The sequence below is a fragment of the Aulonocara stuartgranti genome, assembly GCF_965226115.1.
Source record: "Aulonocara stuartgranti genome assembly, chromosome: 18".
Classification (NCBI taxonomy): Eukaryota; Metazoa; Chordata; class Actinopteri; order Cichliformes; family Cichlidae; genus Aulonocara; species Aulonocara stuartgranti.
Genome location: NC_138954.1, coordinates 13,174,774 through 13,190,871, shown reverse-complemented (window position 1 = coordinate 13,190,871; position 16,098 = coordinate 13,174,774). Strand labels below are relative to the sequence as shown.

Here is a 16,098-nt window from a genome sequence, read left to right as displayed (position 1 = left end):
TGCAATCTAAAATGAATGTGACATCCATGCTCTAATGCATTGGCATAACTGGTCCTTTAAGCTTTTAGCTCCATACTCTGGACTTCCAGCTACACAGCAGGTTGCGCTTCAGATGAATGAATTGGTCACCATGGAGCTGTAACCTAAAAAAATATATTTTGTGGGGTAAGCCTAACCTTAAAGTAGTCACTAGGTTTTAATCATTGCTAATTATATTTCTGTAAATTTATGGGATGTCACCGCCGCATGAGCTCATTCAGAGCTTGTGCAATTTGGACTTGAATGAACTGAAGAATTTCTAGCAGCAAACACCTTCACCCACCTCTGATTTAATGATACTTAACAATGTCTGTTTTAGCTGTTGTTTGGAATTGGGTTCAATCAAGTGAGCATGTCCAGGCCTAAATTGTTACCTGGCCCATCATCTTCATGCATTAGCAGAATGCTAGCATTTTAAAGGACTTACCTTTCCTGTAAGAAAAACAGGGCATTTGTGATTAACTCATACATATTATAGATATTCTATTTGCCCAAACTAAGAAACAATGTTGGCAGTTAGATCCATTAACTCCATCCATGACGGCTAGCTCAGGTGCAGCTAGTTTCTATACTATGGGTGTCACAGGAAGTGACACCCATAGTGTTTGCCATGATTAGCCTCATCATTTCCTGTCTGCATTCGTGTTTCTCTGACAATAGAAGCAAAATGAACAGAAAATCACTGCCTTTAACCTCAAAAACATTCATCAGGGGTCTTGCAGGGTTGCTTACTACCTTTCAAAATATATATTTATATTTATAATATCTATTTATGGTAATTGTATTTGGAAATAAACAGCTTATTGTTGCACATGTTGCAGCAATAAGCTGTTTCTATAATGGGCACAAACCGGTGAAAGCCTAACACTGTTTGCCAGCTGGCACAATACACCCCTGCATGTTCACTGCAACAGCTGGGGACTGATGCATGGAAATGATGTGTATAATCACAGAGTAAGCATCACAGTATTTGGAATAGATTGACTCTGTGTTTTGATTCTTCTCTTTTTCTATGTTTAGCTGCCAAGCAGATGTGTCTGTGACCGCAGTGTAAACAACAATTATCTAGAAATTAAATTCAAGTGATTTTTTTTCTTTATTTAGAACTTTACAAAATCTAAACAAATGAAGCTCTGTGAGGATCAAAGTTACAGAAAACCACTGAAACTAACTTTAAATACACTCAAGTAAAAGAGAATGTACAACAGAGAGAAAATCCTGCCCACTAATTTAAATTCAAAGTAACCTAACTCTACCACACATCTATACAAACGCCTCTTTTCGACAAACATACAAACATAACACACGGTGCTATACGTGGCATGGCACTCTTTTCTTGTTCCTGCTTTATAAGACCAGACTAAAACTAGGAAGCCTTCACCTTGTTTGAGAGAGTGAGATGGATTATTTAAAAGCTGCATTGTTTTATGATTGATCTGAAGCTTGGTAAAGCCTTAAGGCTTCTGTCGGAGGTTGTGGTCGAAGAAAATTAGAGACTGCAGAGTGAGCTGCATTGCCCAGCAGGTGTTGGTTCTGAGACTGATTTATTTTAAAATCTATTTGTACTGGTTCATGACGCCCCTGAGGAAATCTTCGAAGCGTGGAACAGCAAGCTGTGGACTGGCAGCCTCCTTGGCCGGCTCATCTGCAGCGGAGGCTGCGGTGGCGGGCTTAGCACGACGCAGGCGGCAGTTGTAGTCGTATTCAGGATCGCAGTCTGGATCAGGCAGGATTATGCCATCCTCACTTGATTTCATGGCCTTGGCACCAGAGGGTGGAGCAAACTTGTGACAGTTGGGGTCAAATGGATGGCAGAAGAGCTTGGCTGGAGCCATGACGTCAGCCTTAGCCTCACGACTACTCTCGACTGGGATGCAGTCTCTGTCATAATGCACATAGCAGTCGTAGCCCTCCTTGGTCTTGCCACGGACACCAAGTTTGTAGCGTACCTGGTTGATTGATTGATTGATTGATTGATTGATTGATTGATTCATATGTTTTTGGATCAAAACAGATGCAAAGCAGACCGTGAAAGCATTATTCAACATCAATATCATTTTACTACATTATTAAACAGACCAAATGTTAAAGAAAAGATGAATTAAAGAATTATTCAGTCAGAAGGATTACACTAGATTAGATGAAATGACAGAAAAATTCAAGCCTGTTTACAGGACTTCAGATTCAGACCTGGTGCTCTGGTAGCTGTGGAGGCAGCTTGCGCAGAGCAGCAGCAGCTGCCAGTATGCAGTATGGGTCGTAGCGAGGGTCGCAGGACAGAGGAGCAGCAGGATGTGCAGGCTGATTCATGGGGGCGTACTTCACCACAGGCTTGGTCAGGCTGGCCAGCCTGGTAGCAGTCAGGGGGTTGCAGCTTGCATCAAACAGGGGGTTGCAGTGTTGCTCTTTAGCAGCCAGAGGAGCGGGAGCGTTGGTTGCACACAGAGGATCAACAGCTGGGTCACAGCTGGGTTGCATCAAGTGGTAGAAGCCAGTAGGATATTTCTGGACCAGGGAAGCCATGCAGTGGGGATCCTTTGGGTTGCATTTGAGGGCAGCATAAGATGGAGCTGGACCTTGGGCTGGACGGTACCCATAGGCTGCTCTCAGGTGGTACTGCAGACACTCTACATCTTCAGGTTGGCAGATTCTGAGCAATTCAGCCCTCTGCTCAGCACCCAGGAAGGGCTCCAGGACAGGAGCGTAGTAGTAGAAACCAGTTTGGCTCTTCATTGGCACCGGGGTATAGATAGGCGCTGGCACTTTGGCTGGAGCTGAAGGTGGCTCAGGGGCTGCAGATTTGCTGGTAACAGGGAACATGCAGTAGGGGTCAGTATAGGGGTTGCATAGCCTGACATCAGCAGACTTGATGGGGGCAGGCATCGCCACGGCCGCCTTTGGTTTGCTAGTTAACTCGGCGATGCACTCCGGATCTTCAGACTCGGCACAGGTCTTGTAGATTTCGCTGAGGTGGTTGAGGTAGTGGTTAAAAGTCGGTCCCTCCTCTGACCTGTGCTTGTTCTGCAGGTAGGCCACATACAGACGATCAAGGTCCTCAACCTGAAGATGTTTGGAAAGGGGAAAAACAAGTTAACCTCCTCAAATCCAAAAATCAAATCAAATGATACAGAGGCCATAGAGAGTAAAAGTAAAACAAAGAGGAACCCCAAAGATAAATTTGCAGAAATCCTCTGTTGAGAAAAACAGTTACTTTTTCACTTTTGTGTAAACCACGGAGCTTTCACAGATACTACACACTGAACACATTAAGAGGTTAATAGCTTATTAAAAATTGTTTTATAAAAATATCTGGGCAAATTTAGTTCTCTGAACTGCATAAATAAGGAATCTGTTAAAACTAAAAAGGTGGTTGAACCTTTCTGTTTCCTGCATTAAACGTGGCATATTTAATTTTAAAAAGGAGAGAAAAGCTCTCCTCAAAGTGCAGAGTAGTGATGCAAATTGTTGCCTCAATTTTTAAAGGAAAAACAAGCACAGTTTCATAATCGTGACTGGGAGAATCTGAATAATTAATGTGAAACAAGCTCCACTCACTCCCTCCTGGTTGTGGCTGTCCATGAAGTATTTGTACCATCCCCAGAAGTCAGGCACGCGTTTGAACTGGGGCACAGCCACGACGGGGACGTTCCTTCTGTCACGAACCAGCTTTTTTAGGCCTGGTCATTGCCTCGGCTTTCACATCATCAGACACGGCGGCCACTGAAGGGAAGGAAGAAGAGAAAACATACAGGACTGTAGTTAAACTATATATATCATTTACTGCTTGTTATGAAGAAAGGTTCCATGATCTTTTTTGATTTATTTATTTTTTTAGAAATTATTAACACACACACACACATAGGCATACATATATATATATATATCTATATATGTATAGTATGTGTATATATATATGTATATGTATATGTGTATATATATATATATATATATATATATATATATATGTATATATATATATATATATATATATATGTATATATATATATATATATGTATATATATATATGTATATATATATATATGTATATATATATATATATATATATATATATATATATATATATACATATGCATAGGTTGGTGCAATATATATATATATACATATACATATATATATATACATATATACATTATACATATGCATAGGTTGGTGCAATATATATATATATATATATATATATATATATATATATATATATATATATATATACATATATACATATGCATAGGTTGGTGCAAAAGATCAAAACATTAGCCACAGTTTTGTTTGTTAAGTAGGCTGAATTAGAGACTTTAGGTCCAGTGGAGATGTTATAAACCAATTACAGGACAGTAGAACTCATTAACAGGAATGTTTAATGTAAAATAAAAATGCCAAATCTGTACTTGCAGAGGACACAGTGCACAAAAGTCTGATGAACTAACTGTTGACCTTCATTAAACTGCATCTATAATTGGAACGGTAAATCCTGTTGGCAGCAAAGGATGCAGTATGTTATAGTTAAGAGGCAGAGTCCATAGATGGGTGACAAAGAGAGATCACCCTGCTCCCCTCAGCTGTAGGTGAAGGAGAGCTTGAGCTGTGAATCTATTGTGCAGAGAGTGGGCAGAGCTTTTTCACACTTTCTTTTAAATAGTCATTTCAAGAACAACACAGTGACAGTGATTGTGTTTAAAAGCTCCAAAAGTTTAAAATACACTAAACACAGTTATTATTTCTGAAACCATCGTTATAAACGTCTGTCTTTGGATTAAGGTGCTGTCCAAAGAATGCACTCAGTGTCCCGGTGCCAGACAGCACAGGAGACCCACAGAGATGCCAATGCCCCAACAGGGCACAATATACCGGTAGAAGGACCTTCACTAACTTTAATTATGTCCCTATAGAACGTAATTATATATACTACTATATAGGCCATCACACAACTAACAGTGAGCAGGTCCCTTTCAACTGGTACAGACCAGGTGAAACATTTTTATCGTAATATATATAAAAGCTGTGTTAAGTTTAAAGCAAACCAAACATTTTCTACTGCTCGAACTTCACACCGAAGCTTTAATCTGGGAAAGCATGGGCTGGCTTTTACAGCCACCAGAAATGCATCCCTATAGAAGGCTGCTGCTGTGACTGGCTGCACCTCCATAAGATAGCCTAGAAGCTCTTTTATATTTAATTTCAATGTGTGAATTGCATCATATTGTTGTTAAATCAGGTTCATCAAACTTTATCTCAAAGGAGAAATTTTTATCAACAAAAAAATGGCATAATTTTAATTGGCCCAACTATTTCTATTATAAGTAGATTAATCTCTTAATCTCTTGGACTGTTAATTATCGTGTATGACTGACGTAGTTCTCATAGAGCACTTTAGCTTCTTACTTTAATCCATTATCACAATCCTGTTTCTGTTGACTAATTGTTTTAGCTCCAAACTAGATCTCCTCAGACTTTGTGTTTTACTGTGAACCAACATGTAAGTTATTTGGTGCTAATTGGCAGAATGGAAAGAAAAGGTAGCTACGTGGAGCATTTATCTCCCTATAAATAGCAGCGTTTAAGGTTTCTGCAGTTGGTTTTTAGGTTGTTGAGGTTGTTTTGCCCCACGTTGCCACATCATACGTCCTCACCTTCCTCCTGCTTGTGCTGCTCCACTGGAACGGCCCCCAGAAAATCTGTAAAACACAAGCAGCAGCCACATTAGCAGCAGCAGAGACGTTCACTGATTAGGAACAGATGTTCCGCTTTACCACAACATCAGGGAAAATGCTGACCCACTAATAAGCCCCCGGGTGAAACACGGCAGGTGCTGGAGCGCCAGGCAACATCCTGCAGATTAAATTCCCCCCTCAACACCAAGCCCCCACCCAGCCCCTAACTTGTATATCGTATAGCTTTGAACCAGCCCAGTGAAATTAATGCAGGTACTGGGGGCCTTCTTAAAGTTTACCTGTAAAACTACAAAGTCAGGCCTCACACAAACTAATTACAGATACACTGTAAAAATGTCTGGTGGGAGGGGAAGGACGTCTCCGGGTCTCTTCTGCTCCTGCTGAGGTTTACAACTACAAGAAAACAGCCAAGTCAGCTGATTATCCCTTAAACTTTCATTAATGTGGAAAATCTTCCAAAGGGGAGGCAGTGATAGATGTGTTTTTTATGACTGCAGAAAGGTTTTGTAGTACTAAAGGGCATCATCATGACAAGCCATTTTACTGCTAAAGAGAGAAGGGTAATGGTGTTCTTATGACTCTGTGGCAGAGATTAACGTGCCCGGGGTTGGACTATACTACCAGGTCAAAATGCTTCTAAAGTATTTTTGCTTAAACCAAAAATAAGGAGAAAAAAAATCAGTACTCAGGTCTTTAATTGAAGTAAAGACACAGAGGAAATCGGAAAATGTAATTTATTTAAACCAAAACATACTTACAGTATCAAAAGTAAAAGTATCGTTATATACATCAATAGACTGTCGGTGTGATAAATAGTTAAAGATATGCTGATGTTAAAAGAGGTCTTTTAGTTGTGTGATCTCTGTGAGCAAAGGAACTATATTTGTCAGACGTTCAGTATGTAATAAAGTAGATGACATCAAGCTTTAGGAGTTTAAAGGGCATCTAGTTCACCTTCACTGGTCTAATTGAAAAATGTTGTATCTGAAATCTCAAAATTAAAAAAACAAAAAAACAAGAACTGATGTAAATGGTTCCTCGACTCATTAAATTCTCAGTGAAATATTTCCTAATATCATAGATGCAATTTATGAAAACTCTCACCTGGTAATAAAACAGCTGCTAACAGGAATCCTGTGCGGATCAGGGAAAGCGACGGTCGCCCAACACGTGCCATTTTCTGTTGTTTCTTTGTGCTTCCTGGGGGAAAAGGCAGTTAACAATATTCAGAGTGTTTGCAGGCTGAACTTCTGGAGACATAGTCTATTATTTCAATACGACAAGAGTCTTATAAGAATTTTATTATTTTTGGGAGGTTTTTTTGTCTTTTTTAAGGCAATTTTTCATGTAACTGATAGATATGGAAATCCTTGAGAAGACAATGCACTTGGAACAAAGAGAGCGCTTTTATTTAACTTTCTGATGCCAAGACAATGGAGAGGATTGAGGACATGCTGTAATAGAGCTTTTCAGAGATTAACGAGAGAAATAAGATGTCACTTCTGAATATCAGAATATCAAATAAAGCAAATGAACTCGACAATTCAAACAGCCAAAAGCTTGAGATGTTCTCTTGGATCGATGCGTGGAGAGCTGCTTAATTACATCTGTTGTTCTCAAAAAGACAGATGGCTTCTAAAAGTTGGACAACCTCACTTTTCTAACAAAGACAAGGCAGATGAGACTACAAGCGACCACTCCAGAATTATGAACTCCAGGGGTTATTATTGGCCCTTACCTGCAAAAGGTGTTGAAGTTGTGGCCTCTTGGTCCAGCAGCTGTCTTGGGAAAGGGGAGGGGGCTCTCTGCACACTGGTTATCTGAGCTGTCTAAACCTTCTACCTCTTTGCTCTCTGTACGGGCCGGACACACACGAAAACATTTTAAAGGCGCTCTCTCGATCATTAAAAACAAAAAGGCATGTGATACAGTTTGCCCGCTCCAGGATTGGCTCCTGTGCTGCCACCCATCCAACCAATAGGGGTCCTGTAATTATGAAAGGTGAGAAGTATGACAGTATAACTGCAAGGTACCATTTAGAGCTTCTTTCCTCACAGTTTTGGAATTTATTTTATTTTAAAATAAAATAAATGGGAAGGTGTGAATGTGAAAGGTAGTGTAAGTGGGGCACTCACAGAGGTAAACCTTAAGAGACTTTAGAGCTTAAGGCACTCCTGGTTTTCCTGGTACTTCCCAAATATACTCTGGAACTAGTAGATAAAATCATCCTCCACTACTAAGGGAATGAGTCTCCTGTGTTTTCTTTTCAAGCTTTCTTTCCCCAGGAACAGCTTTTCCTGCAGAAAATTGACTGCAAATAAAAAATATTTCTACTCTGTTGTGTCAGTGTATTGACTAATGTGTGAGCAATATTTGCAGGATGACAGAACATGACTCATTTCACCTCAGTGACGCAATGCAACATCCAAACAGCAACAGTTGCAGCTCATTTGATAATGTTTGTGAACCTCCCGTGAGTCTGTGGTGTCAAAAGTCTGCACCCAGTCAGCTGTTTTATACTGGATGTGAAATCTGCTGCTGGAGAGAGAAAAAAAAACCCAGAACCAAATTCCTTCAGCCAACTCTGAATGGAGATTTTAAATCTTACCAACCAGAGTGATGGTAAAAAGGGTGGTTTCATATGTTAAATACACATCTTTTAGATTATTAAAAATGCTTGCTTTTGTTGCACAGGCATATTTTCTGCTCTGAAACAGCACAGAGGAGATGTAAGCCATTAGGACAGGCAGGTCTCATACAGAGAGCTACTAATAAAGTAATCTGCTTCTGCTGTGGAGACAGAGCCATCAGGGCCAGCATGCCAGCAGCACTGCTACATGATCCTGATGCTTGGATCATGCCACGTAGCCGGCACAGCCTGCAGCCTGTGTCAGTGGAATATATATATACTGGATTTGGGAGCTATGGAAACGGGAAAACTGAGCTTAAAAGAGTCAAACAACATAGGAAGCTAAAAAACAACACAACTCATTGAACTCAGTGTACTTAATTGTACTTTTTAGAAAGCTTTTTAAATAATTTGTGTGTATCCATGACTTTAGGCCCTTTACTTCAATCATTTTTCTGTTTTAGCTAACCCTTAAAAACTGTGACCATCTTCCATTCCAACACATCACTCAGGTGCTCTACTGGATTTGCAATCTGGTTGCTGCTGTGTTAACCTGCTGGAAGCGGCCATTAGAAGATGGATGGGTGCACTGTGGTCATACAGGGATGGACATGATCTGCAGCAATACTCAGGTAGGCTGTGGTGTTTAAATGATGTTTAACTGGTGTACCACGAAAAGCCCATGGATGCACGGTGGGATCGATCCATGCTTTCATGCCTTTGACATTCAGTTCTGACCCTACCATCCAAACGTGACAGCAGAATTTGACACTCCAATTAAAGTCACCTAAATCGTTTTTCTTACTCATTCTGACATCATATATACATGCTGAAGTGCTATGATTTGCCACCATGTGATTAGATATTCGCTACTTGATATTTGTGTTGAAGCAATTGATTAGGCATACTTAATAAAGTAGCCTGTGATTATATATACATACATAAATATATGTTGACAGAGAGACAGACCGAGACTAAATCAAATTACTAGGTTGCCATTTATTTTCTAAATATTTTCTGCATTCGCACAGTTTGTTCTCAAGGACATGTGACCATCTCGCATGACTGACAGTGACTCAGCCTTGGCTATGATCCATGCAATTTGCACATTTCTGAATTACCAGGTTTGTCACAGTGGGAGGCAAATTGCTGTCCTCTTCATTTTAAAACAGATCTGCCATCACAACAAGTCAATCTCTGTGTCTGTGTGGAAAATATACAGCAACTTAAGAGAAATTTGGGGGGTAGGGGGGTGGGGAGCCAAGAAAGTGCTTCTTGTGAAGAAAAAGCTCATTAAAAAACATACAGCCATGTTAATGATGATGCCTGTCAGAGGTTTTTACAATACTTTAGCTGTGCTTTGAGTTACTCGTCACACTTAAAGAACAACAGCAAATTTTTGCCATGGTTATTACCACATTTCAAACAGAGTTCATACGTTAATGCAGCACAAGAAAGAAGCACATTAATGGATGAGATGATACCAACAGCTTCAGCTGTTTTAAAGTTATAGCTCAAAGGAGTCGGCGTTTAAATCAAATGAAAGTCTTGAAGCAGTTTTTGGTTAAAACCTTTAACAGGCATTATGTCCGGTTAGAACATTTCTTTTTGCTTCAAATCTATGATTTACTGCGAACATGTAATTTCAGCTTAAAGTATCTTAGTAACGTGAAATCTTGCACAAACATTCCTTTACTGGATGAGGAAAAACATAGATGAGCCCCTTAATTTTTTGGTTTGGTTAACCTTTGGCTCCAGGCACAAATGTGGAAAGAAGGCTTCAGAGGGAGCTGTGAGCTCTCAGCTATTGAATGTAATATACATTAAAATATGACCTTTCGGTCTACATCATCCTGCACACTCTGAAATTCCTAAATGTGTATATTTTGCAGTGAGTGGGCAGGATAATCACAAATGTGCAAAGGTGTTTTAATAAAGCTCATGATTTCATTCTGAGACTTTTGTTAGTCACTGTGCCCCTTAAGCCTGTGTTTCATTTCATTTCATTGGAAACTTCTTCAAGCTTGATGTATTTTGCTGCTTAATGCACAATTACCAGTGTCTTGTATATAACTATTGGACATCCCTCTGCTGACAGCACACTTCTCTGTTTTTCTGAATCTGTACAGCCAGCTTTTAAAAACCTACAGTTTGCATTTTGTGTTCTTCAGAAGCTTCTTATCAGTCTCCAACTTGTGCTGAATAGTAATAAAACCACATCATGCTGCTGCCCACCTCTGAAAGCATACAGTAGGTGACCTTCAGATCAGCATTCTCATCCATGCTTATATTGAGGTAGTCTCTCTTTATACAGCTAATTTTGGAAATGATAAAATCCACATGACATCCACACTGAGAATAATAACTGCTCTGTTCTCTGTTGCATTGCAGACATTTCTCCAGTCTCTCTCATCTTCTCTATAAAGACTGTAAGTACACACACAGCAGTCTGTGTGTGTACATAAGTATACATGTAAGTGCTTCTCCAAAAGATATCATATCTCTGTGTCTTTATTGGTGTGAACTTTGCCTCAAGCTCCAGTCTCCTCAGATTAGTGAAAAACCTCAATGAAGTCCATTTAGTAAATTGGGTGTCTTTATTAATTAATAATAGAGACACTTGATGATGCAAGAGTCCCAGAGCTTTCATGCTCAAAGGCATGACGTTGAAGGTAATTCATTGCCAGAGTATGCTTTTGGTTGCTGGATTCATTTCAAAATTACAAGCTCACATAATGTAAGTTGATGTTAACATCTGACGGCACAGACTGTTCCTGTTGAGTCCTGTTAATATTTGCTTCTTTGACCGACAGTCATTAGGAGAGGGGATGTCTGATGTGAGAGCTTCACCAAATGTGGAAAAAAATGAGGTGTCTTACATGGATAAACTGCTTAGCTTGCAGATTAGTGCCACTGCTGGAATGAAACAGCTTGCTACATGCTCAAACATTCATTTTGATCGTTCATATCAACAGCTCACCTTTTCCTGTGAAGCCAAAAATAACTGTTATCTGCAGCTGATGTAGTGTCTGGCTGAAAGTATTGAAGCCATCAATCAAAACAGATTTTTCTAAATGTCACTACAAAGCAAGACGGCGCTGGATACTATTAGACATTGTTTGCTCAGATCTCAGAGCAATCCAAGTACAGCTCAGGAAGGTACTGGTAAAATGTGCACTCAAAGCTTTTTAGTTTGTCAAAACTGTTTGCCATGTACTGGGATGCACTTACACAGTAACATCTCTGGGTAAAATGATGTCAGTATGTATGGAGAAGGTTAACAGTGGGTGCCAATGGCCAGAAAGATGCTTTGGGATATCTTTCAAGAGGTCTAGATAATGATTCTTGGACATAGAACTGTACAAACTCTGTTTTTGCCTTATAAACTGTATTTCCATGAGTGTTTGCACATCTTTCAGTAAACCGCTGCAACTGTTTTTCCTGTTTTCATAGAAGAAATGAGGGGCGCAAGACTGCACATTCCTGTATTAGCTATCCTTGAAAGTCGGCATTCTACTACATGGATTGTGCTAACAATCCAACTTGTGACTGAATACTTTAAATGTGCATCTGTTAAAAATGCCAAGTGTGCCATCAGTACAAAGAAAGAAATCTCAGGGTTGTTTTTGATCAAACAAAGCTTTGCATCAAATGCCCTGCTGATGTTGACTCTTGTTTTTCACTTATGCTGGACCTAGCGTTACTTCACCAGTTCATGTTGTTCATAACCCAGGCTGTCAGCTAGCTGGTACACCTGTTTACATTATCAATACAAAACTACCACCTAAAGTCAAATCCAGTTTTATTTTTTGCCCTAATGTGGAGTACATGTTGTGAGTCTTTGTTGTGATAAGTGCTTAGGAGATGTACTGCATTGTGATTACGTTAGCAGAAGACACAAAATGAGCTCTGGAGTGAGCACAAACGTCACATCATTTGAATTTTCATAGACAGTTAAGGCTTTCTTTTTAAACTTACATTACAAGCCATTCACACATGGGCTGTAAAAGCTGTTAAACTGAGAAAACCTTCAAACATAACCTTTAAACATAATACTGCAAGAAAGCATGTTTTCATTTTTTAAGCACTTTAAGCATCTAGAAAGGCACAATCAGTACTGCTACAAAGTTAATCGCATACGCTGATGTATATACTGGTTTGTATGACTAAAGTTCTACTTTAGAGGTTTTTGACTGTGTTACACCAAAACAATTGCAGACAATAGGAGACAGATTTAAAACAAGAACAGAATATGATGATGATTTTCATCTTCTTCCTGCTCCTTTTCATGCATGGAAACAGTGTTACTTTAATTGAAAGGAAGGTTGTGTATGGGAAATGAATTACTGCTGTACCATGTGTGAAACAAAAAATTTAATAAATAAATAAATAAATAAATGACACATTGTCATTCAAATCATTTAAGGCATTTTGAACAGCTCATCATTTATTACATGCCATCTGCAACATGTTTATGGGTAACAGCGATTGGTGCCATTTCCTTGTATAGGTGCTGTGTAATTACACCTCTAACAGGTGTTCTCAAGCGCAATGAAACCTGCAATCCAGCTCAGAAGCTGTGAAAGGCATGAACAACATAGAAGCTCATAATTTTAACATACCATATCTCTGCAATGTTAAGAATTTCACAACATCTGGAGGTAGGGGGGTGGGGGGTATAAGGAAACCTGAAACTAAGAGAAATATGGAGGGAAATTATATGTCTTTTGACTGTAAATGGTTGGTTTGCGGGGATAAAACAGTGAAAATATTATCTATTGCTTCTTTGGAATCTGTAATCTCTCATGAAATTACAGAACAGAACGTGTCTCTTTATCAGCCCGGTTCCATGAAGCGAGCTTGCAGATTGATGTTGGTTTGAAGGACTTCAGGGTGATAAAAGTGAAGGATCTGTTAGGTCGTGTACAAAGTTGCCTTCTGGTGGATCTGATCGTTTGTGAGGGCAGAGGTCGGCAGGAGAACCGAATGAGCAAGAACAGGAATATTTGTACATCCTTGATTTCTGCAGGCCAGCCATCCTTATAGTCAACACTCACTAGAACCCAGGTGCTGTTTAGTGGTTAGCAGTTAATGCAGGCAATGCTAAATCTGTCATGAATCCTGGGGGTTTGTGCTTGGGTTTGAGTTTTGTATTTAGAACTCTTGTGTTTGAGGTATTTTGAGTTTTATATTCTCTCAGCAGTTGTTCCTGGTTGATCCATATGTGGGTCCTTGAGTTTTAAGTTTATTTCTACCTCCCCTTTGTACATCTGCTATAATGTGAGGACATTTTTCTGACTGGCTCCACTTGCCTCCTTTAAATAAAGGAGCTAATTCTGTACAATAGAGATGGAAACTTGACAACAGGACACAGTTTTGTTTTTTGGGTTTTTTTACTTTAATTTGTCACCTGCTTATACTTCAAAGTAAACTGGACATGTTTTTGTTCTGGATTCTTAGTTCAAAAACAAGAAATTTACATTAATCTTATGTGAATCTAGATTTTTTTTTTCCTGTAACATCGGCAAGTATCACTAAACTCATAGGCAAAATGAAACCATGACAAGGTTTTTCATACACTGGGCCTTTGTGTGGTTGTTTTGATAAATTAGCCCTACTTCAAAAATCCTATTGTTCAATCCCTGCAAAAAAAGAAAGAAAGAAAGAAAGAAAGAAAGAAAGAAAGAAAAAAAAATCAAACCTTTCCTTGCCCAGAAATTATACTAGACCAGGACCAGGGCTGTAGCTGAGTAACTTGTATGATTTTTTCTCATTTCAGTCAGGTTTTCATGAACTGCACTTGACTGAAACTACCCTTCTTTTAGGGTAGCTTTCTAGGCTTTCTTATTCAAATACCTCATGACTGCCATCAAGTCTTTGTTAAATGCTAATTCCCTACAGTTAAATTCTGACAACACAGAGATCATCATTGCTCCAGATAGTGAAAACAATGCTTTGGGTCTCTAGGCTCCTTAAATCTAGCTTGCATCATCATCCTGGACAGCTCTGTCTTTAGACTGACTCTCCTCTTCTTTAAGCTGACTCATTCCTCAGTTTTTCATATAGAAGGAGGACTTCAGTGTTATTTTTAAGGTCAATTGATGCAAGCGTTGATTCTTTTTTTCTCACTTGGAATATTGCAGCTCCATATTTACCTGTCGTGTCTTAATGTTTAAAGCTTTGAATGGCAATGGGCTCTAGTGTATTTCTGAACTTTAATTGACCTACTACCTCTTCTAACTGGTCCCTGAGGTCTTCAGAGCAGAGATTTCTGCTGGCGCCTCATACTCGCTTTAAAACACATGGACATCGGGCCTTTTGAGCGGTGGCTTCAAAACTCTGAGTTGCCCTCATTTCGGCATTTTATTGCTTCAGAGGTAGCTTTTTAAAAAAACTGTTAAAGGCATTTCTATTCAGACAGGCATTTGAATAATCTGAGTCTGACCTTCTTCGTGACCTTGCTCATTTACCTGTTTTATTGTTTTTGTTTTTTCCTTTTGACCCAAGTGACCCAATGCCCCTGCTTGTGAAAGGTAATTTATAAATAAACTTTACTTACTTTACAAAGTTTTGGACTGAGTTTCTTCTTTTTTAATTTCTGCCTTGAGAGTCTTACATTTGGTTCCTACCATTCATAATATTGAATTTTTCTGATGTAAAAATAAGAATACCACAGATTTACTACCTTTTTTGGCCTTTTTTCTGACTTAAAGATAAAGAAAGTTTGATTACCTGAGTTTTTGAGGCATTGTGTTTTGTCAACACAGACCTGAACAATTTGCTGTTTTCAAGCATCTCACCAAACAGACACAAACACTGAAATCTTAGAATAAGATGGAAAGCAGTTTTAAGCTAAATCACAGCCATCATAATATAGACAAAACACATGGCCTACAACAAGAGACAGATGACAATGTTTTCCCATGGCCAATGCACCAGTTGCACTACTTGCCCAAAGATATGTAGACAAATTTTACTACTATACCTTGAGTCTTTTCCTTTTTCAAAATAACTTCATACGCTATATTGTGCAAAATAGCTCTGCAAACTTTTCACCTTAACTGGAACTAAAGGGAATCACCAAAACCATGAAAACAGCCACAGGCAAAAGCAGCTGTACACTGTCAGACTGTATCAACCTTTTTCTTAACGGATTAACACGAGCGGCAACAACAAAATTCTATTCATTTCTCCAACCTGTCTAATTCAATTTTAAAGTTGCCAACACAATTTAATCATGCAGGATTAAACATGCGAGAACGTTGCTGTCAAACTAGATTTCTTTTCCTCAAAGAAATCTTTGATACTGCTGTTTTTTAAATTACTCAAATAAATAAAAGCTTCTTGAAAAAAAAAAACAACAACTTTAAAGCTTTACAGCAACTACAGCGCAATTGAGTTATTTTTCCACGGAGCTCCTGTAGACTGGATATTTCCTGGCAAATTAGCACAAACTGTCAAAGCAGTTTTATTTCTATGAATGTGAAAGAATGGAGCCAGTGTGACACTGATTGTTCAAATTAATGAACATTTAAAATCCCTTTATAAATGTAGGCTGTGGATTGGGAGCTGCTTCAATGGGCCTGGAGACAGTTAAGTGGAACACGTCTCTATGAGAGGGGAATAAAGACCGCCACACGAAATGAGCCTCATGCAAAGCACATCCACAGAGCTCCTGCTGTGAAGCCTGCGTGGAATCTGTGTCGCATATGGAACGAAGTCGTGGCTGTTTGATGTAG

General features: G+C 39.1%; 1 protein-coding gene across 1 annotated transcript; it reads right to left on the bottom strand.

The window, feature by feature from the left end:
- Positions 1–1,175: 1,175 nt before the first annotated feature.
- On the bottom strand, positions 1,176–7,952 carry and2 (actinodin2). Its single transcript, XM_082514577.1, has 6 exons — positions 7,866–7,952; positions 7,469–7,583; positions 6,835–6,930; positions 5,689–5,733; positions 3,595–3,759; positions 1,176–3,099 (listed from the first exon to the last, which is right to left on the bottom strand). The coding sequence occupies exons 5-6, from the start codon at positions 3,616–3,618 to the stop codon at positions 2,224–2,226; spliced, it is 900 nt and encodes a 299-aa protein (XP_082370703.1). The 5' UTR covers positions 3,619–3,759; positions 5,689–5,733; positions 6,835–6,930; positions 7,469–7,583; positions 7,866–7,952; the 3' UTR covers positions 1,176–2,223.
- Between the last annotated feature and the right edge of the window lie 8,146 nt (positions 7,953–16,098).

Excerpts from the sequence above, each read along its gene's own strand:
- and2 (XM_082514577.1), bottom strand. The coding sequence starts at position 3,618 with ATGGACAGCCACAACCAGGAGGGA. Across the intron at positions 3,100-3,594 it reads ACAGCCACAACCAGGAGGGA|GTTGAGGACCTTGATCGTCT; the intron begins GTGAGTGGAGCT and ends AAACATCTTCAG.